This window comes from Pristis pectinata, chromosome 23 (assembly GCF_009764475.1).
Source record: "Pristis pectinata isolate sPriPec2 chromosome 23, sPriPec2.1.pri, whole genome shotgun sequence".
Classification (NCBI taxonomy): Eukaryota; Metazoa; Chordata; class Chondrichthyes; order Rhinopristiformes; family Pristidae; genus Pristis; species Pristis pectinata.
Window position 1 is genome coordinate 10,310,610 of NC_067427.1, and position 26,639 is coordinate 10,337,248.

Genomic DNA, 26,639 nt, shown 5'->3' on the forward strand with positions numbered 1-26,639 from the left:
ATAAAGGGTATTAGATTACAGTCTAAGCTACAGGACCTTATTGTGAAGGTTTTCTCTTACAAGAAAGAGATCAGGAGTAGATTGATAATAGAATATTGTGGATTTAAGGCCACACTTTCAATGTAAGAAATCTGGTACCTCTGCAATGACAGTACGCATTGGGGAAGTACAGTATATGACGCAGTCTGAACATCATTATACAGATAGCTCAGTCTAATCAAATCCACAACAGATTGACATACATTATAGCAACATCTTTGACACTTAACTACCCTCAGAAGTAACCTAGCAAGTCACAGTGCATGAGCAAATAAGGCACGGGCATCAAATGCTGGCTTGCCAGCGCTAACCACAGCTTTCTGGTCTTGTCAATTGCAGGCAGCAAAGCCACATAGTACGGCTATAGTTGCTGCTTTAAAAGTACGTGCACCAGAACATGTAGAGAAATGGCTATAATTCTCAACCTAACAGGAGAAAAAATAATAGAGCCCTGTTCACCTCCACATTCCTTTTCATGATTTGCTGATCTATCAAAATACGAGTTAATATTTGTCTCAATACAACAGGTGCAAACAGCTGCATTTAAAGCTGTGACAAAATGATTCACCTTATTTGGTTTATAGTGACTAAGCTAGTCAGTTTCTATCTCATGTCCATATGGCAGTGGTAGTAATGTCACTATGGCTTTTGACCAAGACCAGCTGTGCTGAGCAGGGCACTTTGAGCCTGATTAAGGGAACAGGATCAAGATGATGAATCACCTTCGCATGTGGTAGTGTTGATTTGCAGGTCTCAGTTCTGAAGCCAGTGCAAAAATTTCCAAGGCCTCGCCATACATTTTGACTTCAAACAGGTATTGACCCTAAAGAACAAAAAAAAGTCAGTCCTCATGGATTAGAACCCCATTGTGAACCTTGCGGAATAAAATGGATAGAAAGTAATGCATTTACTTCAGTGTTCAATATCTACGGTCAGTGATGCAATGACTTTGAAAGTCTACATCCTACCATTTCACCAACTAAAATCACAAGTGCGAGGTAGAACGATCAGTTTTAAAAGTCTTGTAATATCATTCCATTCGTGGTATAAATGTTAATTTTCTTATCTCTTAGTACATAATTTCAATGTGTAATTTGACAGCAAGGGGATTTGATGCCATTCTGAAGCCAGAAGAACATTGAACCATAGTTATAGAGCACAGAAAAGGCTCTGCGACCTTGCACTAATCCCATTTTATTCTCCTCAGATTCTCATCCTCAGATTGTACCACCTACCTGCATGCTAGGGGCAATTTACAGTGGCCAATTAACCCATTAAACCATTTTTGGGATGTGGGGGGAAACCAGAGCATCGCAAGGAAATGGTCAAAGGGAGAATGTGTAAATTCCAGAGAGACAGCACCGGAGATCAGGATTGAACCTGGGTCACTGGAGCTGTGAGGCAGCAGCTGTACCAGATCCACCACGGTTCTGGTCCATGCCGTGCAATGAAAATCGTAAATATAAGAAAAAGAAGCAGGAGTAGATCATGTCACCCATCAGTCCTGCTCCACCATTCAATAAGGTCGATCCTTGACCTCATGTTCACCATTCCAGCCAATCCCCATGACCTTTGACTTGTTATCAATCTCAGTCTTAAATATATTCAACCTCGGTATAGAGAACTCAAGAGTTTCTCAAGAATCTGACTGAAGATATTTCTCTTAATTTCAGTCCTAAATGGATGACCCTGTATCCTGAGATTATGCCTCCACGTTCTAGATTCTCTACTAAGTGCCTGCCTGATCCTCTGAGTTTCAATGAGTCAGTAAACTATTTTCATCGAATCATAAAATGGTTATAGCATAGAAGGAGGTTAATCAGCCAATCATATCCACCAGAGCAACTCACTACTTCTACTCCATTGGCCCCTTCTCTGTAGCCTTGCAAATATTCCTCACCACACATTCATCCAATTCCCTCTTGGAGGCCACCATGAAACCTGCCTCTACCACAACTGCAGGCAGTTCATTCCAGGTTGCAACCACACATTGCATAAAAATGATTTTCTTCTTGTCACTATCAATTCTCTTCCATTTTGTTTTATGTCTCTGTTCCTCGACCCTTCTGCTAATGGGAACACCCTCCCCCGTCCATTCTGTCCAGTCTTCCCCTCATTTTATAAACTTCCATTAGGTCTCCCCTTATCCTCGTCTTCTCCAAAGAAAACAGCCGCAGCCTCTCCAATCTATCGCTGTAACTTAAGTTCTTCAGGCTACAAACTATTCTTGCAAATCTCCTCTGGACTCTCTTCAGTCCCCTGATATCCTCCCTATCATGAGGTGACCAGAATTGAACAGCATTTCAGCTGAGACTGGAGCACAATAAGATGAGATCTAGTACGGTAAAATGGACTCTTGACCTCACAATCTATCTCGTTATGACCTTGCACCTTATTGTCTACCTGCACTGCACTTTCTCTGTAGCTGTTACACTTTATTCTGCATTCTGTTATTGTTTTACCTTTTACTCCCTCGATGCACTGTGTAATGAATTGATCTGTATGAACAGTATGCAAGACAAGCTTTTCACTGTACCTCAGTACAAGCGACAATAGTAAACCAATTCCAATTCCAATCCCAGCAGTATTGAATTTTTACATTCAGTACCAATTACAATACACAGTGTTGGCAGCTTGGAAATAGTTCATTCAAACCAATAGGTCTGTACTGGTGTTTATGGAATCTTCTTTCACCCTACTCCGTCTTATCTTTACTCCAATTTACACAGGAAGCCATTAAACAGAACATAAACAAAAGAAGCATGAACACACTTGTATGTACAAGGTGTGGCTTATCTGTGACACGAGTTCTTCATCTGAAGGATCCAAGTTGCTGGCCATTCTGTAGTTCAGGACAGAAGACTGGAAATCCCCGATCAAGAGATATGCCTCAGCTCTTCTCAAATAAAACTTCTTCTGCAACAAATGAGGGATTTAAAAAAAAATCAGATTGTAAGCAACCAGTTAGTATTTCCCCAGATTTACAATGAACATTATTTAGTTGATATATGTATGCTGGTATGTTGAATCGAAATAAAGAGAATATAGACAAATATATCTGGAGAACAGTTAGTCCTCATATCTCCATGATATTATGTTATTACTGTTTTCATACTTAACCAATTTCAATTTATTATAACTAAGCACATCATGCAAGAAAAGGCCAATTACCCCATGAAACCACTTCTGGCACAAAGTGCTAGCTACCAAACCACTGACTACAGGCTACCAATACCGGTACGTAAAACGCTTCCCCCAATCTCTAATTTCACTTGAAATACAAGTGAGATGGAGCCAGAGTGCGGCGACTCGTTGCAAGCTGCTCTCTGCGGATCCACTTATTACCTCTATTAGAATCGTTCTACTCTCTTAAATCTAAAATCTAGGGCTCTAAGAATTACTAATAATGTTCAACCTCAATGCACTGTTGTAATGAAACGATCTGTATGGATGGCATGCAAAACAGAATTTTTCACTGTACCTCACTACATTTGACAATAATAAACCAATTTAAATTTAAATTTAAATTTATTTTGACCCTGCCTGGTTTTCTCACTGTGGATATGAGTCAAAACGGCTTCTTCAATCAACATCTTCATTGCCTTATATTGGAGCCCTGGATCATGCCTCTGACCTTGACCCCCACCACACCAAGGAGAAATTAATCTTCTTACCCTCTGAGGATCCAAAGTAAGGGCTTTATTAAATGAAATTATTGCTTCCTCTATTTGTCCCATGTTAAGGAGAATCTTTCCTCGCTTATAGCTGTAGAAATAAGGTGTCAATAGTGAATCAACATCTGAGATACAGAACCTTAAATATCAAGTGCAATCACCTTTTGTAAACTATGATGCCTTTCACATCTGGAATATCCTAATAAAGTCCTCTAAAGTGTGGCATTTTGAAGGCCAGCAGTGAGAGACACTGCTGTGTTTAAGAACTAGCTCATAAAGGGGAGCTATGATATTTCTAATGGTCTCTGAAGTCTCCTGGAACATGCACGTGATTACTGGTGGTAGTCAGAGATGAACATTGCAGAGTATTCCCTCCCGATTTGGCCAAGAGCTTTTCCTCTTGTTTTTTATGAGGAGTATTTGGCATCAGGTGCAACGTGACAGAATGGGGAAAGATAGTCTTTCTCTCTTCATTCTTTTTGTAAGTCACTCTAACATACTAGTGACTGACAATGCTCTCCAAAATAGAGCTCACTCTTTTCTAATGAAACTGCCTCGAAATTGTGAGTGGTATAAATCAATACCAACACTGTAACAATTTAAATTTGCTGAGCTATTATATCAGTAAGCGAAGAACTAAAGAAGCACATAATATTTTCAGCAATCTAAAACCTTCTCTATGAATGACCTCGTCTGCCATTATACTCACTGTTCTTTAGCCCGATTATTTATGATGTCTGACATGACATAATTTTTCTTCTGTATGGCATCCAGATGGAAGATCTTGCTGGATCCAAAGAGATTTTGTCGTGACTTCTCTGTGGCTGCCGCCAGTTGTTCTTCAGATAAAGCTGTGGGAAACACACCAGCTTCCAACATGATTGTATCCCCCTGGAGAATGAGAACATTTAACCGTCAAGAGCCTTGGAGCAGCCAAGGGAAATAGAGCACTGAAAGGGCACTCTTGAGCTATTGAAACAATTGACAAGGTACTTGGATCCACAGTGCATTTGCACAAACTACAAGGGCCTTCCTACAGCTGCTCATTGTGCAGAATGCTGCAGACCAGGGAAATTGCAAATTGCTGAGATTGTTACACATAGGCGTTGGTTTGCTAGGAAAGGGGAAGGAATTCTACAGCTTGTCGCTCTTCAATAAATGAGCTGGGAATTACTGCACAGGAGGAGACTTCCACTGTCAGCAACTGTGTCACCAAAAGATAAACAGCTACCCAAAGCTGAACTGCAAGCATTTGCTGTCACTACAGGCAGCAACTTCTGGAGCCGGGCGTGGAGTTAAACTGACTTTGTAGTCGGTGGGTTTTGCCTAGCCTGCCTTAGTGAGCAGGGAGCCACTATGATCACCCTCTACTGGCTGGTTTTACCTCAAGTGGCAAATTGGACCTAGAAACCAGCTCCTGATCAGGAGGTCCTACATACCACAGGGCCTGAAATAAAATCAGAAAATGCTGGAAAGATTCAGCAGGTCAGGCAGCATCTGTGGAAAAAGAAATAGTTAATGTTTCAGGTCAGTGGCAGAGAAGGTGGGAGAGGGAGGGGTAGAACAAAGGGAATATCTCTGATGGGGTGAGACCAAATTTTCAAATTGATTGCGGGAAAAGCTTTAATCCACCAAATCATTTAAAGCTTTGTTTCCCTCCTTACCTCAACCAAGCTTTGGCTCTGATTTCCTTCCCTCTGTTCCTCCTCCTTGGCTTGCTCCATTATTCTATAGGGTCGACTAGATTCTACGTAACTTGCCCTTTATTGCATGTGAGGTGTGCAGATCCTGTAACAAAGTCTTGATCACCGAGAAAACAATAGAGTTCTAAACTTCCATTATCATCCATGTGTCAATGTGTTCCCTGACTTCACTCTTAATGGCTTGGGCACTGATTTAATGATTATGCCCTCATGTTCTGGATTATCCCATCAGTGGAAGTTCAGTCAATTACAAAGGTTTATTTATTTTTCAGTAACAGTCACTCATTAGAATCTACATTAAGTACTTGCTTCTAAATTTGTGCATCCAACACTAACGAAAGCATTTTTAAAATTAAAAACTGTATTTCTAATCATCCATAATGTGGAAATTAGCTGAAATACAGAAATAAGATTTATAAAGATTGCAGTGCCCAACTGGTTTATAAATGTAACAAAAAATAGGTGATCCTATCACAAAATATTTGCTCTTATAGAGTTTTATTATTACAATCCAAACATAAATTAAACATTTTATGTCCAACATCACAACTTTGATTACTCTTCAAACATACTTCATTGGCTGTAACCCCTCTTGGATAGTTTAGAACAGTAAAAGAGATGAATAAATTCAAGTTCTTTTAAAAAATATTTTTGTCCTATGGTAAGAAGTTGGGGCCTGCAGCAGCTTTTAAAAACAGAAAGGTTAAGGGCTGCTAATCCAGCACAGAGTATACAGTAATACAGAGTATATAGAGTAATACAGCACAGAAACAGGCCCTTCAGCCCAACTCACCCATGCTGACCAAGATGCCCGCCTAAGCTAGTTCCATTTGTCTGCATTTGGCCCACATCCCTTTAAACCTTTCCTCTCCATGCACGTGTCCAAATGTTCTTTAAATGTTGTTATTGTATCCGCCTCAACCACTTCCTCTGGCAACTTGTTCAGTATATGCACCACCCTCTGTGTGAAGAAGTTACCTCTCAGGTACCTTCTTAAATCATTCCTCTCTCACCTTCAATCTATGCCCTCTAGTTTTTGATTCCCTTTCCCTGGGAAAAAAGACTTCATTGTCTTCAGCATGCATGGATGTCTACAGGTTGTTCAATGTTTTACTGTGTACACTTTGTTCCTCTTTTTAAGAAAAGATGATTAGTATTGGGACAGTCAGGAAAGAGTCACTGGACATATTCCTGTGAAAAGAGGGTTGTCCTCTCAGGAGTAGCTAAAGACGTTGGATCTGCATTCTTTGGAGTTTAAAAGAGTGAGCGGTGATCGTATTGCAACACACAAGATCCTAAGGGAGTATAACAGAGTGGATGTGGAGATGCTTCCACTGGTGGGAGAGTCTCAGATGAAGGGACATTGCTCCAAGATAAGGGAGCAGCCATTTAAAACTAAGATGCAAAGGAATGTCAGAGTGTGGTGAATCTCTAGATTTCTCTACCGCAAAGAGTTGTCGAGTTGTGGATCACTGGAGGCACTTACAGTGGAGGGAGACATACTTTTGAAAGATCGGGGGACTGAGGGCGATGGGGAGCTGGCACAGAAGAGGAGTTGAGACCTGGAGTAGATCAGCCATGATCATATTGAATGGCGGGGCCAGGTGGCCCACACCTGCTTCTAGTTCCTTGTGTTTAAATTCACCGGACTGACGTCTCATTTCTAAGGGACGAGCACTCCACTACAATGGAGTTACCGGAGACTGCAGGTACTGGGATCTCCTATGATGTCGGCCTTGGTTTTTGTTTTGTGCTCAACTGTTTCGAGTGGGGTTTGAAACTTCACGGCGACAACGCGATGTACGGAACTGCCGCCAGTTGACCTCAGCCTTACCCAGTCTACATTTTCCAACTGATGCCACAAGCTGCTCGCCGCTCCCCGCCCGCGTCCACTTGCGGTTGCATTGTATCCGTTTACAGCGTCCTGTTGCTACCGGTAACCAGCATTCGGGGAGGCCAAGAGAAACCTGGGCGGGAATAAACGGCAACATGCGATGACGCCCAGAACGGAGGCAAACACCAAGTCACTGTGGAGAGAACTCATCAATTCACATCAGTGCTCAACCAGTTCCCTCCACACATGAGGATAACCAGCAACGTGTACTTGATGTTTACTCCCTGCACCTGCATTACTGAATTAAGTTATTAACAATGTGATTTGTTTGCTATTGTAGTTTCTAATTCATTTTTAAAATGCAGTAATTATAACAGAGCAAACGACAGTTGAACGGATTTCTATCATTTTAGGTAACTATTAATTAAAACTAACACAGGAATGGGGCTTTTAGTGCAGTATTTCACCTATGTGTTGAGTGAGCTGTTATTTCACATGGGAACGTTTAGGTATATGTGACTAATATGGATATCTTACGTGGAATAAACAAACTCAGCGAGTGTTCACAGTCGTTCGCTTTGCAACAAGAAAAGCCAAAGATGATTGGTCCTCTCAACCAAGGAAAGCCTTACCTTCCCGTCTATGATTGCTTAATAGCAACGTCAATCGTTATGTTATTTCCCCACCTCCCTCCCGTTCTGCAGCAACTGCAGAGCTGCAGCTGGTTGTCCCGACCGTCCGATAACTTTGCGGACCGAGCGTCACTGTGACGCCGGGGGACCGCAGTATGGAAGCGGGGCGCAGCGCCGCACCGTGTGGCTGGCTGCAGCCCAGAGAGAGCTTGTCATGGGCCTCTCGGGCTTTCCTCACTTCAGATCAAGAGACGGCTTAATTTGTGAATCACATATCACTTGAAAAAAAAATTTCACTTGTTTACACTTCCTAACAATCTTAAATACACCCTCACACCCACCTCCACGTCTATTGGTGTTTGATGCCCTCACTTTCACCTGGATCCACCTCTCACCCGCCAGCTCTTGCTACACACCCCCTCCCCATCCCATATTTTTATACTGGCTATCTCCCCTTTCCAGTCCTGATGAGGGGTCTCGACCCGAAACATTGACTGTCCATTTCCCTCCGTAGATGCTGCCTGACCCGCTGAATTCCTCCAGCATTTTGTGTGTGTTGCTGCAGAGTTTTCCTAGTTCTGATGAAGGATCTCGGATCTGACACGTTAACTGTGTACACCTTTCCTCAGGACGCTGCATGACCTTTTCAGAGCACTGTTGGTGTACACGGCCCCCAATGGTAGTTTGAGGTGATATAGACCAAGCTACTAGTGTAGCGGTTAGCGTAACGCTATTACAGCGCCAGCGACCCGGGTTCAATTCCTGCCGCTGTCTGTAAGGAGTTTGTACGTTCTCCCCGTGTATCTGCGTGGGTTTCCTCCAGGTGCTCTGGTTTCTTCCCACATTCCAAAACAAAAGACCTACAGGTTAGGAACTGTGGGCATGCTATGTTGGCGCCGGAAGAGTGGCGACACTTGTGGGCTGCCCCCAGCACATCCTCAGTCACGCAAAGAGACGCATTTCACTGTGTGTTTCGATGTACATGTGACTAATAAATAAATATCTTACTAGTTCAAAGATTCCACAAACTTTAATATTCCCATTATTTTCTTTCCCCCTTGTTTATTATTCTTTGCGTGGGGTGAGACAGCCCCCAAACAAACTTTTTTTTGCGTAGAATCTCTCCCTCAGTGACATTGTGAGATTCTCCTTCAGTGACATCACGAACGTGGACAATGGGCTGTTGGCAACTACAGCTTTAGAGTCTTGTTACGCTGCCACAGGAGCTGCGAAACCCCGGGCTTCGCTGAAGGAGAATGTCACGTTTATTTTAAATATATGATTACCTGGAATGGTTTTACTGAAAGATTCAGCGCGGAACATTTGTGAGCAGCCAGTCTCTAACCAGTACCTTTAAATGAAAAATGAGAGCTACACGATACCAACACAAGTCCAACTATTTGATGATGATTAGAATAATGAGGCGATTCAGATGTGTATAGTCCATTTAAATGTCGACAACATTTAATTATAGACAGGTGAATTCTGTAAATTTGAAGTATCTTAGGAAGCTGCAAGGAAAAGGAAAAATAACAATGGAATATAAACGTGTCCTCTCTCTTTCTCTTACAGGCTGTATTCACTCCTGGCTCTGTATTTATGACTTCCAGACCAGGAGTGTGCTGGATGTATGTGGTCTGTTGCCTTTTATTTATGCTTCACCAATACTCTTACGCTAGTTTGGACTTCAAGTACCATCACACGTCTTTGCTGGAGAAGTTTCTCCATGATGTGCACATGAATTTTTCAAGTATCACTCATCTTTACAGCATTGGAAAGTCTGTGGAAGGTGACGCATTCATATACCTAGTGAGATGTATAATGTGCAGCTTTGAATGGGCAATGCTAGTGAGTGGGTGTACACCTGAAATCCGAACTACTTTGGTGACATTAGGTTATAGATAAGTAGAAAATAGAGTTTCAGCATATTATATACACTGTCAAGATGGTGATGAATGATAACCAACTAGCCATTCATATTATATGAACAGATACAATTTCATACACAGATAACGCAGTAACCTATCCTTAGTTCAAACAGTGGAATGTAACTGTGTATTCAAATTATATTTTAATCTTACTTTGCTTTTGCAATTCAGTGTCAATTAAAATCCTCCTGCTAGATCAGTGGTGCGGAATCGCTTTTCTATTTTACTTCTCTATATAAATTCTTGTCCATTAGGACGGGAACTGTTGGTTATTGCAATTGGAGAAAACCCGAAGGAACATCGAGTTGGCGTTCCTGAATTTAAATACATCGGAAATATCCATGGAAATGAGGTAGACTGTAATTCGTATTGAATGAGAAAGTATATCTGCTAATTGATGGGAGATGGATTGGTTCTAGATTCCTTCCACCAGATTGAAATCTTTTACCAATTTAGGCCACAGTTGTGCCTTTTAAAGAAAACCATTGGTTGGCACTGGAGTTTAAATGTGAGTACGTCTGGAAACAATGAAGCTTATTTGGATGGATCTTGACTTCCAAGTATACTTCATGGCTATCAGACAGCTTAATAGCACCTGATTATCAAAGTAAGAGTAAATTGACAGCATTTTAAATGTAAAGGGTTGTGTTGCTGTTGAATTATAGGATGGTTGTGGCACAGAATGCGACCATTCAGCCTATTGATATATTGGCTCCAAGTTGAGCCATCCCATCAGTCCCATTCCCCTGCTTTTCCTCTTCAGTCTTACAAATAATTCTTTCTCAAGTGCGTACCTAATTCCCTTCGGAAAGCACAAATTGGTTCTGTTACCATTACCCTTACATAAGGTGAGATCCAGATCCTAACTAACTACTTTCTCAGTATAAAATGCTTTTCATCATGTCCCTTGGTATGTTCTCCTCATATGTTAAATCTATATTCCTTGGTCCTTGTTATTGGAACAGCTTCTGTTTTTTCCATCTGAACTGTTCATGATCTCTTACAAATCTCCTGTCAACCTTGCTTGTGTGAGAATCACCCCAGTTCTCCAGTTGAACCTTGCAGCTGAATATCTCAACCCTGTAAGCATACTAATTAAACTTCTCTGTACCTTCTCTAAGGCCCTCAAATACTTGCTAAAGTTAGGTGACCAGAATTGGACACAATACCAGAATAAAAGAAAAGATCTTCTGTCTGAAAAGCAGAAGCTTTCTGAGCTTTATCTTTTTTAATGCTGGAATTGCCTATGATCAATTCTTCACCATCATTACCCACTAATTGTTTCAAAATTAGGTCAATAACAGTCCGTCTTCTTCCCTCCACCTTCTTCCTCATTTCCCCAATACCTCAATTTAACCGCACACAAGATGTATGCATTGTATGTTGTAGGTGATTAACGTAATACCGCATTATTATTTCTTGAATCATATTGACCTAACAAAGTATTTTGACTTGGTGAAGAACAATTGAATGGAACTTTGATTCACAAAAAGCTTTCTTGTTAGTAATATACAGTACGTTGCCATAGTTGTCTAATCTCATAGTGCCACTACTTCCACCACTAGCCCAAACCCCAGTTCTCATATCTGCTCTTGGCTTCAAGTTAAATAATGCTGTGAGCTTGCATAAACTTAATTTACTCCTTCTTGGGCGGTCCCCCAGGATGAAGGATGACATATTCCCTTGCAGTCGATTTAATTAAGGGATTGAAAATTAAAATATCATTCCTCTGATGGAGAATCCAAAACAAGGAGATGCAAATAGATTATTTACTGGCCATTCCTCCATATTCTTTGAAGCCATTAGTTAATAAAAGCCTACCAATCTAATTCTTTAGAAAATCAAATTTTCTTCTTTTTACTTTCCAATGACATTTGGACATTGCTGCCAAGAAATAGTCATCAATGCACATCCTTGAATGTGTCTGAACTAAATAACATGCTAGGTCATTTCAGAGGGCAGTTTACTTTTAATCACATTGAGTGTGGAGTCACATGAAGACCAGACCAGATTTCCTTCCTAGAAAGTTATTATTGAACTAGATGGACATTCCCTATGCATTGGAATACTATTGTCCAGCTACCATAGCAGGTCCCAAACTTGAGCATCACGAGCAGAGGGGTGGGCAGACAAATACTGTTCAGTAAGTGAACCACTGCACCCCACCAAGGACAGCCTTTTAAAGAAGAGAGTTCAAGCCTTCAATGACCTGTGTGGCCAAAGCCCAGGATCATTTCATTCCTTGAATGTTAATTAATGGCAGGTTCCTTGGTTCTGGATTTCTTTCCATCAGCAGAAACTCTTCCCCTATTTTATCAAAATCCTTTATCATTTCAGCTCAAACTTGTACAGTTTAAACTGAAGGGAAATCCAGGGCTTGCATAGGAATGAATCCTTTTCAAGGGATATGTTAAACACACACACGCATATGCATGTGCTCCTAAATTACATGATGATTTTTGCCTCTGATGTATTCCGAGGAAAAGCAAATCAAGTTTATGAATCCTAGGCTGGCCAGTCACTCCTTGAACCTGCTCCCAGGTTATACTTTCATACGTAATATCTGATGTAAAATATTGTAGATTTACTGTGAGGACAACTTGCTGTTAAGGTAAACCTTTTGTCATGGGTGGTTGCAACAGGGGTAGTTCAGTAATCACTTTAATGAAATCAAAGAAAAGAAATAGTTGTCTGCATTGAAAATGACACTGGAACTTGGGGGATATGTTGCTTTTCACGTGCTTAATGCTCTGATTTGTGTAGCCTGTTAGCAGGGAGATTCTGCTCCATTTGATCGATTACCTGGTTACAAGCTATGGACATGACCCAAATGTCACCGACCTGATCAACAGCATGAGAATCCACATTCTACCCTCGATGAACCCAGATGGGTTTGAAATTTCGCATGTTGGCAAGTGCACAGGCACACATGGACGGTAATGTTTTATTAAATGTTCCAGCATCTTTATTCCTATAACTTGTTTTATTTTCATTCTTTCTTGACTATTTCCCGTGTTCAGACTCCATGCTGTCAAATAATCAACAAGGTCACAAGATGTTTGTTTGCATGTTAGTGGGATTTTGTTTTGTTTCCTAAAATTTTGACTCAGTTCATTTATTTCCAGTGACTTTATTAATGGAACAGATTTACTGCACAGATATTAAGGGCTTCCTTTGAAATTGTGCCCATGTTTGTTGGTAACCTGTCCCTCTCTTTCAGAGAAATTTTGGCAACCATTGCTACATGGTTAAGTGGATGTGTCTGTGACTAAACAGTTAAATGGGTTTGAGAAGGGTTTAAACATTGGATGCTGTGGAGGAAAGGTTTAATCTATTGATTCCAGATATCTGATGAGGAAAGATTTAGAACATAGAACAGTACGGCACAGGAACAGGCCCTTCAGCCCATGACGTCTGTGCCAGCCATGATGTCAATTTAAACTGAACATTTGCCTGTACGTGGTCCATATCTCTCAATTCCCTGCCTGTTCATGTGTCTGTCTAAATGCCTCTTAAAAGTCTTTTGATCTGTAAGAATTAGAGGTGATTTTATTGCAAACATAAAATATGGTGAAGGTACTTGATGAAGGTTGATACTGAGGGAATGGTGGGGGAATCAAGAACTATGGGCCATGATCTCAGGATAAAGGGATACCCATTTAATTCAGAGGTGAGGAGGAATTTTTTTTCTCTTAAAAGGATTGTAAATCTTTGGAATTCTCTATCCCAGACAGCTGCAGAGGTCGAATCATTAAGTGTATATAAGGCTGAAATAGATGGAACTCTGGGCTTTGGGGGAATGGAGGATTGTGGGGAACAAGCAAAAAAATGGAGTTAAGACCAGGATTAGATCAGCCACAACCTTATTGAGTGCTGGAGGAATCTCCGGGGGCTGTACGGCCCACTTCTGCTTCTATTTCTTATGTTGTATGTGACAGACGGTTGCAGGTAAGAATATAGACTATAACATTTAGGATTGCAGTCAGGACATTTAGCTCCTATTCTGTTGGTTTGTGTGTCGAGGGATCCATTTATATTTTTCTCCCACACTACCTCATAGCATTGATTTTTATGATTTATCTGTTTGTGCCTGGTTCAGAGGTAAACATTAATCATGAGAGTTGGTTTGTCTTTGACTCTTTACAAAGTCCCCTAAGAACTATAACTCATTGCTTGGATGGATGTTTACAAATTAAATTTAGTCCTTATGCACTGAGTAGCTGCACAAAGTCCTGATATGCTGCTATATTGAATGAACTGCCTTAGAGCAATGAAGCCTGATGAAATAAGGCTAGCATTTTCCAAGCTGAAGGGAGTACACGTCATGCAGAGACCAGCTGATGTTATATTCAACAAGGTGTAAGTTACTAATGGGCTTCTTCACTGTGTAGTATGTTAAAGTGGTAAGTGGTCACAGGGTAAAAAATGGAGGTTCTTCACAAGCCCCATTGACTGTCAAGAGATACAATAAATAGTTAATGGTGTGAGCTTGGGATTCAGTAGTCCACTGAGTTTAATTCTGGAACAAAACTGAATTTTCCAATTCAATGGATTAATCAGGTCTGATTGTAAAATCAGCTCTATTTAGCACATTCTTTCATTATCTGTATTCTCTCCTTGTGCACATACATACATATATCTGTAAATATAGATAAGGTATGTAGACCAGTACGGAAAAGGAATACAATACCATCCCTGTGTTTTGTGTATTTTACAGATATAACAATAATAACATGGATTTAAACAGAAATTTTCCTGACCCTTTTGGAAGAAGTGTTTCACCTCTTGAGCCAGAAACAGAGGCAGTGATACGATGGATACACAGTGAGCCTTTTGTGTTGTCTGCTAGTTTACATGGAGGAGCCATAGTGACAGCTTACCCCTATGATAATAACAATCAAGGTACAATTTTCAGGTTTAAAGAGTCTGAGTTGGTCTAAAGTTGGTCTATATCCCCCAGTGCACTGAATGCAATTTGCCTTAGGTTCTTGATTTGATTTTGACTGACTTGTGAAAATTAATTGAATTGTTATTTGTTGCAAAAATTAATTCAATTATTATTTGTGTCGAATGTATTTGTTCTCAATGAACTCTAACTGACTTGTAGTTTGCTTCTAGCCATTAATGAGAAGTGTGCATCACTGGCATTGGTCACTCTGGAGAAGGTGGTGAGCCATCTTCTTGAAACATCGCAATCCATTTCTTGAAAGTGCTTTCACACTGCTCTTAGATGGGGAGTTCCAAGATTATGACCTAGCAACGATGAGTTGTATTGGTATTGGTTTATTATTGTCACTTGTACCGAGGTACAGTGAAAAACTTGTCTTGCATACCGATCGTACAGGTCAATTCATTATACAGTGCAGTTACATAGAGTTAGTACAGAGTGCATTGATGTAGTACAGGTAAAAACAATAACAGTACAGAGTAAAGTGTCACAGCTACAGAGAAAGTGCAGTGCAGGTAGACAATACGGTGCAAGGTCACAACAAGTGATATATTTCTGCGTGTAGTATGTTACTTAGAACCTGAAGTTGATGGTGTTCCCAAGCACCTATCGCCCTTATCATTCCAGATGGTGGAAGAGGTGCAGTCTGAGAGTCCCCTAGTCCCCAAATTTGAGAGGTGCAGTTGCAGAATCCTTGGAGAATTGTTGCAATGCATTTTCAAGATGGCACATGCTGCTGTCGTAGTTTTATTTGACTTAGTTAACTGTGGGTTAGCTGGAAACAATAACACTTCTAGGAGGTGAGACGCAGAGCCCCCTTCTGTCAATACCAATTGATAAAGCTAGCAATTTATAAACTCCCTCAGTGGACGTAGTTACTGATGCTATCAAACTGAATTACCAGTGGAGTAATGTAAGCTTCCATATAATGGTGGCCACAGCAACATAAATTTGACCACACAAATGGTTAAAGCTGAATGGGTTAATTTTCCCTTTGGATGTAGGCAGAAGCTGCTGTGTGTGTAGCATCCACCCAGTAAGCTCCCTGCACTGATCTACAAGTTAATGCCTTGCCACGAGAAAAGTTTAAGCCTATTATGGCATTGTAGGTCATGGATATAGTAATTACAATGGGATTGAAATGACTTGCCCCATTGCTGCATGAAAGGCCAAGTCTAGAAGCTCATTTAAAGAACTTGAATGATAAAGCAAACCGAGACAACTTTTGCACCCGAGGCGAGTTAGCTGTGAGCAGTGACAAGCTGTGGGATTCTATAAGAAGCACTTTTAATAACCTGAGGCGCCCTATGGGTAAGAGTACAGATCCAAACACCAACCCGCTGCCCAAAGTCCCTTGGCAAAGCTGAATACTTTAACATGGGCATTTGAAAAGGAGCCTGTCAGTTTGTCTGATGTTGAAGCCATGCATATCTTGGCAGTGAAAAGAGTGCAGACGGTGATGAATCACCACGGGATACCCAGCAGAGGAAGCCAGAGATAACAACCTTCTGTACACGGAAGGAAAAGCTGACAGTGTCAAGAGACGATTGTAAGATTTTGTGGATGTGCTGATCAGGAGCCTGAATGAAAGGCTTGATCGTGTGTCAATTCTGAACAGTTTGGGTAATTTTGAACTCCTGTTCAGAAGCTGTCTCACATCTAACTAAGCCTAGACCCCAGTGACACACACGGCAGAATGTCCAAAATGAACATCATTTTTGTTTGCAGCTGACGTTCCAGTGATCACAATGTAGCCGGACTGCTTGAAGTTTTGCCTGACTTGGAGCTGACAGTCCCTCTGAAGATGCCATAATGTTTGGCAAAGTGTGTTGAAAAAATATATCCTCATGTTAACAAACCAGCAAGAGACGGGAAAAGCAAGTGCCAGCACCATTGTGAATGTAACAGTGACACTTCACAAAGGAATACGATTTCTCAAATGCTAAAAGCAAGAAAAGAGACAATTTGTCCAGGCGTGAACAGTTGCTGATTTGTGCATGACTTTCAGGCTGAGGATGGGGGTGCTGCAGACCTGGCAATAAACATCCAATTCAGTGGCAACTCTAAAATATGTAGAATTGTGGAACGCTACAGCCTAGAATGAGGGTTTCTGGCCCATTGTAATTAAGCTGCCTCTTTGATTTCAGTGTCTATTGGAATTAAATCCCAATCCTTTGTTCTTAACCATCCTTTATTGTTCCTTTCCCATTGTCTTGGAATTCCTTACTCTAACATCAAGTGGGACCAACTTCATCACTCGGACTAACAGTTCAAGAAGGCACCTCACCACCTAAAGGGCAAACAGGGATGGGCAATAAATCCTGGCCACTTGTCATGAATAAAACAAAAATCAACCTTCCCTGCCTGCTCGCCATTCCAAAAGAATCTGGCTGATTTGCACCTCAATCCCATTTACTCACCTAAACTCCGTGTTCTGATCTGCAATGGCTCCATGCTGAACTGCACATGAATCCCCCTGCCCCTGTCACAAGTGGGTCCAAGCAATAGACAAATCCACTGTGTCTTTGGTTTATCTATTTGTTGTAATAAACCTCACGCCTACCAGTATGACGACATGTAGGAGGTGGAGTGAGGGAGGGGGAGGCTCAGGAAGAGGATGTAGCAGAAGTGTGTGTGTTTGTGTGCAGCTACAGTGTGTGCAGTTGTCCGTGCATCTCCAATTGTCTTAGATCTCATTGTTATTGGAAAAAGACCTCAAGACATTGTGGTAGCTGTGTGCAAAGGCCACTTCATGTTAAAAGAAACCTCGCATGTGCATTTTCCACTCTTAAGTGGAATAAAATCATCTTTAACCCTAAGGAACTGTCACTCATTCACCAAAAATTCCTCACATCCTTAAGATAGACCAGAGACATGTCTCTTTGCAACATTCCGGAGTACATAATCCACACTGTATGACTGAGGCTGTACTGCTACAGGGGTTATTTATTTTTGGATGAGACAATGCATTTAAGCCACCTCTTGCTCTTCAGTGGATCCAAAATATCCAAGGCAGACAGTCAAGTCCACTTCATATACCAACATTTACTGATTACCCAATATAGTTATCTAATCACATATCTCGGTGTTTGGGGCAGATTTTTGTGTGCAGGTTTGCTGTTGCATTTAAGTTACAACAGTGACCCTGCCGCCAGTATTTCTGGGTAGGAATTGTTTTGGCATTTCCATACATAAAGGCACAAGGTCTGATATGTGAGCTCATAATCTACCTTGTTTGATCTTGCACCATATTGTCTACCTGCAATGCACTTCCTCTGTAGCTGTGACACTTTACTCTGTATTCTGTTATTGTTTTTATCCTGTACTACCTCAATGCATTCTGTACTAACTCAATGTGTAATGAATTGATCTGTACAAACGGTATGCGGGTATTTTCACTGTACCTCAGTACAAGTGACAATAATAAACCAATACCAATACCAATGTGAGCATCAAATGGAATGTTGATAAATTACTTTCTTATTGAGGAGGGAATCTGAATCTGATTTGATCTTCATCCAATGGTCAAGCTCCATTGTTGGGTGTTGTAACCTTTGAAGATTTACATCCAACCCTCACATGTAGCAATTATCATGTTCCAGGTGATAATTGCTACATTATGGTCAACATGGACACAATGGGCCCAATGGCCTTTTTCTGTGTCATTTTCTTTGATAGATGCTATTTGCTTGAAATGAACTGACTGGCTTGTTCCTACACTGGATGGTTTTATCAGTGAAGCCCTTTTGTGTAGCTGAGCCATTTTTGTCTGTGCGAAGATATTATTTGTTTTGGGTGAATTTGTGTGTCTGTTTTTCTTTTGACAAAATCCAATTAGCTTCCTTTCTGAGGAAGTTCTGTCGGAAGTTTAATTTTCACTATGGAGGAAGGTCTGAAATGAATATTAAATAGTTTTTTTCATTATTCCCCACAGGTAGCAATAACTACAGTCGGAGTCCTGATGATGATGTGTTTAAATACTTGGCAAAAGTGTATTCCTTTAACCACAAGACTATGTACAAAGGAAATTTATGTAAAATGAAATTCATGGACGGGGTGACGAATGGGGCTAAGTGGTACAACATAGCAGGCAAGACATTTACATAGAACACCAGCTCGTAGGTGCAGTTGTGGAACATAGCTGTTCACTCACTGCAGGTTTCTGAACATTTCCGGTCATGGCATTTTGAAATTTTACAGTTTGTCTTCAAGTATGGTGAATTAGCACACCTCTTGAATCATACCACATGTTGCTGGAGTTGAGGAATCGAGATTAGAGATGTTTAGAAAGCCAATATCAATCATGGTAACCATAAAATGACTGGATTGCCGTAAACACCTGTTAGGTCACTTAATTTTTTTTGGGAAGATAGTCTGCTCTGGCTTATATTGAATTCGAAACCTACGGCAATTGGGTTGACACTAAAAACAGTCCAAAATGGCCCAACTAGTCACTCAGTTCAAAGAGAAACAAAGATGGGCAACAGATGCCAGTGTTGTCAGTGAACTCCATCTCCATGAATGAATGAGAAGGTGCTTTGGACAATGGAATTATAAAAAATAAAATCCAGTTTGAGAGGTGCATTCTTTACATTATTCTGAGTTTATTTTCGGTCTGCTTTCACCTTTTTGTTTTTTTAACTATTTTTTTTCTCTCTCCCTGGCTTTTGTGGCAACCAGATGCTACTGACCAGTGCTAGCCTGGGAATGGATATGTGGCCACCCATCGAGCCTGTAATTGTACAACAGTTGTAGGGAGGGTCTCTGGGTGTTTAGTGACCTGCCCTTTGAGGGAATACGTGGCTAAAATCCTAAACTCGCTGATGAATGGCTACAACATTAATTTCACTAGTGTCGTTCTATTCAGCATTTGGTACCTACCTATTATTGCCCCTGGTCTTTCCAATATCTTGGTTATGGCCCAGTGCTGCTGATTTGGTGCTTGAGACCTGTGCAAGAATTATCAGTGAACTGGTAATTCAATTATCTCCAAATTAAAATGATGCATTGTTAGGGTGAGATGAAGCAAAATCTTCTTCTGTGTTTTACTAAGTAGTTCTATGGGCATTTTGTGCACTAAAGCCCACAGCATTGTTGCCAGCTCAGGAACCTTGCACAAAGACCACAGCAATAACAAGCGTGGAACACAATGAGTTGGTCCTGAGCAAAGCAAGGAGTTCAAGATTGCACCCTTGTACTAAACATCTATGCTAAATTTGGAGTATCTGATGCACTCGTTCAGTCTAAAGAGAGAAAAAGGCAATCCCTCATTTCAATAGCATGAAAAAGAATTACCAGGTAAACTCAAATTCTGAGCTCACCAACTCCTTCATGCTAAAAAGTCAGTTACTTTGCAGCAAATCACATCGTATAACCTACTTGCATAGCTGGATTAGATATAGAAAAGAGCATGGTGCAAAGCAACTTGTGCATGAAGATTTATTTGTGCTGACTTCAGGTACGTCAGGCTGACAGTTTTCAATATCTATCACTAGGTGGAATGCAAGACTACAATTATGTGTGGGGCCAGTGCTTCGAGGTGACAATTGAACTGTCTTGTTGCAAGTACCCACCAGCTTCACAACTGCCACACCTCTGGGAACAGAACAAAGAAGCACTTATCGTCCTTGTCCAGCAAGCCCATCTAGGTACATGTTCGTCCATCATGTTATAATTCTCAAAGGCTGGAGGAAGCAGTTAATTGAAACCTGGTTTTCATTAATGTCTTCCAATAGGAAAATTCTCCTTATTTTTTTTGGGTGTGCAGGAATAACAATGGGTGTAAAATTGTGGCTAATTTGCTGGGATTATGATGCCTGCAGGTGAATTTGGGTGAGAATGCAAAAGAACAACTTCAATTAATATAGCATCGTTAGTGCAGTAAATCATCTCATGGTGCTGTAGAGGGGCCGAATCAGATTTGATCTCTGTGGTCTCCCACTAATGCTATGATATTTAGCAAATCAATCCGACTCACCTGGGAAGAAAATTAATTGTTTTGATCATCTGTTTTGTGCCGGTGACACTTTGTACACAGGCAGTAAACACAAAACCTACCTCAGTAACTGTAACTCTGGTTGGGAACTACTGTGGAATTTACTGCATCAAATGTAAATCGAATGCTTTTGTCCATTGATCAGCCCATAACTGGCGATGATTAATTGTTGGTGTAAAAATAAACGAGGGCACCATGGTCAGAACACAACAAAACCTCCCAGATGAAACTCCAGTTGTACAGCAACAAGCTTATGACAATGCTATAACAATCCAGCTAACATAATTGAATAGTGCACAGAAGAAATAAACACCGAGAGATTTGGGAATTGATTGGTGGGTTACATGAATTCTTACATAGTATCTCCTTTGTCAGTACCAAATGCTTTTGTTTAAAGAACTATTAAGGCTTGACATTTTTTGGTAGATTGAATTGTTGTTATAACTGGCAGGCTCATAAATTTATGTATAAGTTAGAGGCACTCTTATCTATTATATTACTTTTGGTTGTTAAAAGAACCAAATAACTGCAGATGCTAGAAATCTAAAATAGAAGCAGAAATGCTGGAAATACTCAGCAGCTTAGGAAATATCTGTGGAGAAAAAATGTCTCGGTTTGACAAATTTTTATCAGCCTGTAGAATTAGGACCATTTATTTTACAGAGGTTAATGTCTTTATCTTGAGAGGTACATGAATAGGAAAGGTTTAGAGGGATATGGGCCAAACACAGGGAAATGGGAGTAGCTTAGATGGGCATCTTGGTTGGCATGTTTCCGTGCTGTATGACTTTATGTCCCAGTACTTAGAGAATAACAATGCTAACTGAAATTTGTGACCTGTATTGCCGAATTTGGATAGTATAATAATTTGTTACAGATATTTTGTGACTTTCAGCAAAGAATAACAAATACAGTTTTTCCTTTTGTGCCATAATCATTTTTTTTACAAGTGTGGAAGCATTGGTTAAGAATATAAAAATCTGAAAGCAGAAACCTCCCGTTCTAATGGTTTACCCAATTGCGTTCAAATTTAAACAGTGGATTTCAATGTATAAAAAGTAATTTTATTCACCTTTACCTTCCAGGATTGAAGGGCAGAATTTTAGATGAGGATGGCAATCCTGTTTCCAAAGCAATTGTAAATGTATTTGGCAGGAATAATCTCATCCCATTCCAAACTAATAAACTGGGAGAATATTATAGGCTTCTGCTACCTGGGGAGTACACACTTAAGGTAAGGGTTTATGTTAACTTGTTTACCCATTAACCAGGAACTGTTGGAGGGGTTGGGGGGGGGGGGGGTACAGATTTAATTAGAAAGTTGCCACTGTCTCATTTTTGTTTAAAATGAAGCTTTGTTTGTGACTGAGTTGTTTGGATATAAAGGTGGAGGAGGGCAAAAATGCTGAAAATAGTTGGATTCTTCTTCCCCTCTTAGGCAATTCCTTGGATTTACTTCTACTGCAGTGGAGAGTGAAAGATGTGACAGTCCTTGCATGCGAGCTAACACACAGTCTTGATTGTGCAAGACTTTGGTCCATTTACAAGGTGGTCCATGCACACACATACAGGGGCTCACAGACAGATGACTGAGCACAGGCACCAACACACATAGTGTTGGCCACAACCACTTCATTAACCTTTCCCTCACCCACTTTCCCCTGTGACTCTCTCTCCTCCTTGGTTGAATCAACTAAGCTCTAAAACACTACGAAAAGCTGGCAGTGGTGGCGATTCTGGAAGCTGCCAATGTTTTAGCATCAGCAGCCTCTCAGTAAGTAGAAGGAGGAGTGGGCCATTCAGCCTCTCGTGCCCGCTCTGCCATTCAATAAGATCATGGCTCATCTTTTACCGCAGTGAATTTCTCCCCCTGACCCTGTGCCCCTTCAGTTCCACATTATATTCCATCTGCCATGACCTTGCCCATTCATATAGCCCTTCAATAGCCACTGAAGCCTCTCTGCATCCACCTCACAACCCAGTTTTGTATCATCCGCTAACTTGTTCTTGAATGTATCCAAGAACAGAGTCTCCACATTCTGTTGAGTAGAGAATTTCAAAGATTCACCACCTTCCAAGTGAAGAAATTCCTGACTGGCCGACCCTTTAGAATCATAGAGTCATAGAGGGATATAGTACAGAAACAGGCCCTTTGGCCCCCTGAGTCTGTGCTGTCCATCAATCACCCATTTACACCATGCTAATCCATAATTAATATTATTTTTTTTATTTTCCCCACATTTTCATCAACTTCCCTACTCACCTGCACACTGGAGGCAATTTACGGTGGTTAATTAATATATCAACCTGGATTCCTTTTGAGATGTGGGAGGAAACTGGAGCACCTGGAGGAAACCCACGTGATCTGAGGGAGAACATGCAAACACAACACAGATAGGACCTCAGATCAGGATTGAACCCAGGTCTCTGACGCTGTGAGGCTGCGCCACTGTGCTGCTCTTAGCCTATTTATTTCCTGTTCCCTGCTTTTGCTTTGAGACTGTGTCCCCTGGATCTAGCACCATGACTGGGGAAAACCTCATCCCTGCATCCGATCTGTTAAGCCCTATAAGAGCATTTCCACTAGATCATCCTTATTTTTCTAAATGTCAGGAGCCCAGTCTGTTTAATTCCCCCCTTACACAATGTGCCCTGCATCCTGGAAATCAATATGGTGACCCTTCACTGCACTCCCTCTGTCACAAGTATATCCTTTAAGTTGGGAGATTAACTGCATGCAACATTCGAGGCATGGTCTCACCAAAGTGCAGTTTAATTGTTGGAACATATCTCTACCCTTGTATTCAAATCCTCCTGTAATAAACACCAGCATAATATTTGCTTTCTTAATTGTTTATTATACTTGTACATTAACATTCAATGAGTCATGTACAAGGATTTCCAGGTCTCTATGAACACCAATACCTTTCAGTCTCATACAATTTACAAGATATTCCACTTTCCTGTGTTTTTTCTACCAAAGTGAATAACCTCAGATTTTTCCACCTTATATTCCATCTGCCATGACCTTGCCCATTCATATAGCCCTTCAATAGCCACTGAAGCCTCTCTGCATCCACCTCACAACACAGCTTTGTATCATCCACTAACTTGGCTGTATTGCATTTGGTCTCCTCATTTAGATCATTGATATAGGTTGTGAGTAGCTGAGGTCCCAGCAACAACTCCTGAGGCACTCCACTTGTCACAGGCTCCCAGCTGAAATGACCTGTTTATCCTGCCTCCCTGTTTTCTGTCCATTAACCAATCCTCAATCCGTGCCAGTATGTTATCCCCAATCCATTTGCTCTAATTCGGTTTAATAACCTCTCGCTTTGCACCTTTTCAAAGACCTTCTTAAGGTCCAAATGCACTTCATCCACTGGTTCCCCCTTATCTATTCTGCTAGTTTCGGTAATGGTGACCATGGAGCCCCTGGCTTGTTGTAAAACACCACCTCCTTCATTAATGTTCTTTAAGGAGGCATATCTGGTGACATTATTGAGTCAGGCATATCCATGACTCCAGACCAGTGGCACTATCTCCGAAATAGCCCAGCAATTCACACAGGTGAAGAACGGTTAGCTCTGGGCAACCATGCAGGTGTGGAAGTAATGCCTGGGAATGAAGAAAAGTAAAGCAAAAGCATCTAAGCAGAAGGCAAATGAGGGCTGTTATACTCACTGATGTACTGTTGTTTCTAAGCCTCCTGACTGAGGGGAGAAGTTCAATAGATAACTGCACAAATGATGTTTCTGTCACATAAAACCTTGAGTAACTACTTTGCATGAAGTTGCAATAATCGTTGATGAGCTGAGGCATCATATTGATTGGAACAGAAAAAATACAAAAATACACATGCAATACGAATGGCAAACAGTGAGGAACTATTAATGGTTTGCTTTTTGTGTTTGTTAAATCAATGAATTATTCCTTTAAATCTTAAAATAAAAAGGAAATCTTTGCTTTGGTTTCTTATCACTTTTATTTAATTTCTATTCTATAATGAAACCGGTTTAATTATCCAATGAAATGTTTTAATAATTTCAAAAATATTTTTGGAAAACAATTTGGTAATATTTTCATTTTTAGTTCCTTTTTATTTACCTAAAAACAATATTATATATTTGTAAAGCTCGGACACCAAATCTTTTTCTATTGTTATCCATACATATTGAACCAACTTTGAACTGGTAGGTTGAAGAAATGAGATGCAACGTCTCTGTGTTCCTTTCCTCGACTCAGAATATTGACTAAAGGGGCATGGGTGTAACTAGGGTCACTCTCCTGTATCGTCTCCAACATCTGGTTATGCAGCAGCCCTCCAAATGTGGGGGAATAGGACTCTGGCTTGTACTTGTCTTTAAGTCAGTTTATATGAGGTGGAAAGGCTAAAGGAAGGTAAATGGTAAAGTAATAGTCACTTTAAAATTAACAGGAAAAGATCAATAAGTTCAATTAAGCAAATATTCTATTCCTACACTTTTTTTGGAAATGGAATATGCTTGACAATTTTGTCATTCACTTTGATCTGAAGTACTGATGGGCCAAGGAAGGTCTCTGCACCATCCTTTCTCCTCTGGGTCTTGGTTTTGAAACATGATCAGACCAATGGGATAAAGTTTTCTTCTGCCTCTTGACTCTAGTGGCTCAATATCAAACCTATCGGAGGTAGATATGAGCCTTACAGCTCCAAATGCTCTCCAAAGTCCTAAGTTAGTAATTTATTCAGAAGATGTGGCAGAAGCCTGACATGGGAAATGAAAGTATCAGGTAAATTCAACAAAGAGAATTATTCTGATGTTGGCAATGAAAAACAATGTCAATGAACAGCAGCAATGCTTTATTTTTTACCTATAGCAAAACTCCTCTTGTGTTTTAAACTTAATGTTGGGTAGCCAGCTAAAAAAAATAATTTTCCAGTACTAACCTTTCTCTCTTGTATGGTTACAAAAATTAAGAGTTGTAAAAATCATTGATGTACCTTGACGTTCAAAGGTAACAAGAGTTTCTATTCTTAGAAAGCTTTTAAATTCATTTGTTGAGATTTGAGTAACTCTGAATAATATTTGCTTTACTAATTTTCAGTGAAGTATTACAATTCCTGTTTCTCGGCAGGTTGAAGCCAATGGATTTAACTCTTTGAACAAGACAGTGGATGTGTTTGATACCATAAGCAATTATTCGGCTGTAGTTTGTGATTTTGTGCTTACGAAACCAGATACAAGTACATGAAAATGGACAACCCCGATTTAGCTTAGAATATTGATTTAAGTTAGCGCTGACCGATCTTAAAAATTTTAATGCTTCACAAAGCTGGAGTTAGATCGGGGTCTCTAAAATGAAAAAGCAGCAAAGGGAAAAAAAGATGGCAATAATCTGCTAAATCTGGTAAATGTCACTAGAATAAAGTAATAATTTCTCCCTCTAGATTAAACAGAGAACTTTAGAAACAAATTTGTGGAGAATTCTATAACCATACAGGTGTATGTATAAAGTTTTGAGGGGATGCCTTCCCTCGTTTATCTAGAACAGAATACAAATTTCAATAAAAATGTTCAGAAAATGTTTTTCAAGGTACTTGCTTTACTGTAGTCACATGTTTAAAAAGTCAACAGCTTGAATTTAATTTTGCTCAATATTTGGATCTTTGGATTTTCTGCACACTGTGGTTTCAGATCTGTTCCTGGCTCCATCCAGCTCCTTTGTTACGGTCATTTGTGAATAATCTAATACCAATTGCTAGTCAGACCCTTGCACTTCATTCACAATTTTTCAGGACTTCCTAGCATATTTCTGGGCTAGAATTCTAAAATAATTTAGTTTGTGAAGACAGCTGAAGACACAAAAAAGAAAAACATCTCCCTTTAAAATGCCACTGAATGT

The 26,639-nt window shown here is 40.4% G+C and overlaps 2 protein-coding genes across 2 annotated transcripts; one reads left to right on the plus strand and one right to left on the minus strand.

Moving 5' to 3' along the window:
- Positions 1-757: 757 nt before the first annotated feature.
- On the minus strand, positions 758-7,531 carry LOC127582281 (tetratricopeptide repeat protein 16-like). Its single transcript, XM_052037457.1, has 5 exons — positions 7,251-7,531; positions 4,423-4,604; positions 3,714-3,804; positions 2,812-2,955; positions 758-862 (listed from the first exon to the last, which is right to left on the minus strand). Exons 2-5 carry the CDS (start codon positions 4,590-4,592, stop codon positions 758-760), a joined length of 510 nt encoding a protein of 169 aa, XP_051893417.1. The 5' UTR covers positions 4,593-4,604; positions 7,251-7,531.
- Positions 7,104-25,988, plus strand: LOC127582282 (carboxypeptidase D-like). Its single transcript, XM_052037458.1, has 10 exons — positions 7,104-7,216; positions 7,955-8,063; positions 9,455-9,671; positions 10,065-10,162; positions 12,574-12,746; positions 14,528-14,712; positions 18,693-18,848; positions 20,254-20,406; positions 21,839-21,987; positions 25,872-25,988. The coding sequence occupies exons 1-10, from the start codon at positions 7,104-7,106 to the stop codon at positions 25,986-25,988; spliced, it is 1,470 nt and encodes a 489-aa protein (XP_051893418.1).
- The last annotated feature ends 651 nt before the right edge of the window (positions 25,989-26,639 follow it).

Coding starts and splice junctions, on each gene's coding strand:
- LOC127582282 (XM_052037458.1), top strand. CDS start 7,104: ATGGAGTTACCGGAGACTGCAGGTACTGGGATCTCCTATGATGTCGGC. Junction 8,064..9,454: donor GCGGGGCGCAGCGCCGCACC/GTGTGGCTGGCT, acceptor TTTCTCTTACAG/GCTGTATTCACTCCTGGCTC. Junction 12,747..14,527: donor TGCACAGGCACACATGGACG/GTAATGTTTTAT, acceptor TGTATTTTACAG/ATATAACAATAATAACATGG.
- LOC127582281 (XM_052037457.1), bottom strand. CDS start 4,592: ATGTTGGAAGCTGGTGTGTTTCCCACAGCTTTATCTGAAGAACAACTG. Junction 3,805..4,422: donor AATAATCGGGCTAAAGAACA/GTGAGTATAATG, acceptor TTATTTCTACAG/CTATAAGCGAGGAAAGATTC. Junction 2,956..3,713: donor TTACTTTGGATCCTCAGAGG/GTAAGAAGATTA, acceptor CATTTGTTGCAG/AAGAAGTTTTATTTGAGAAG.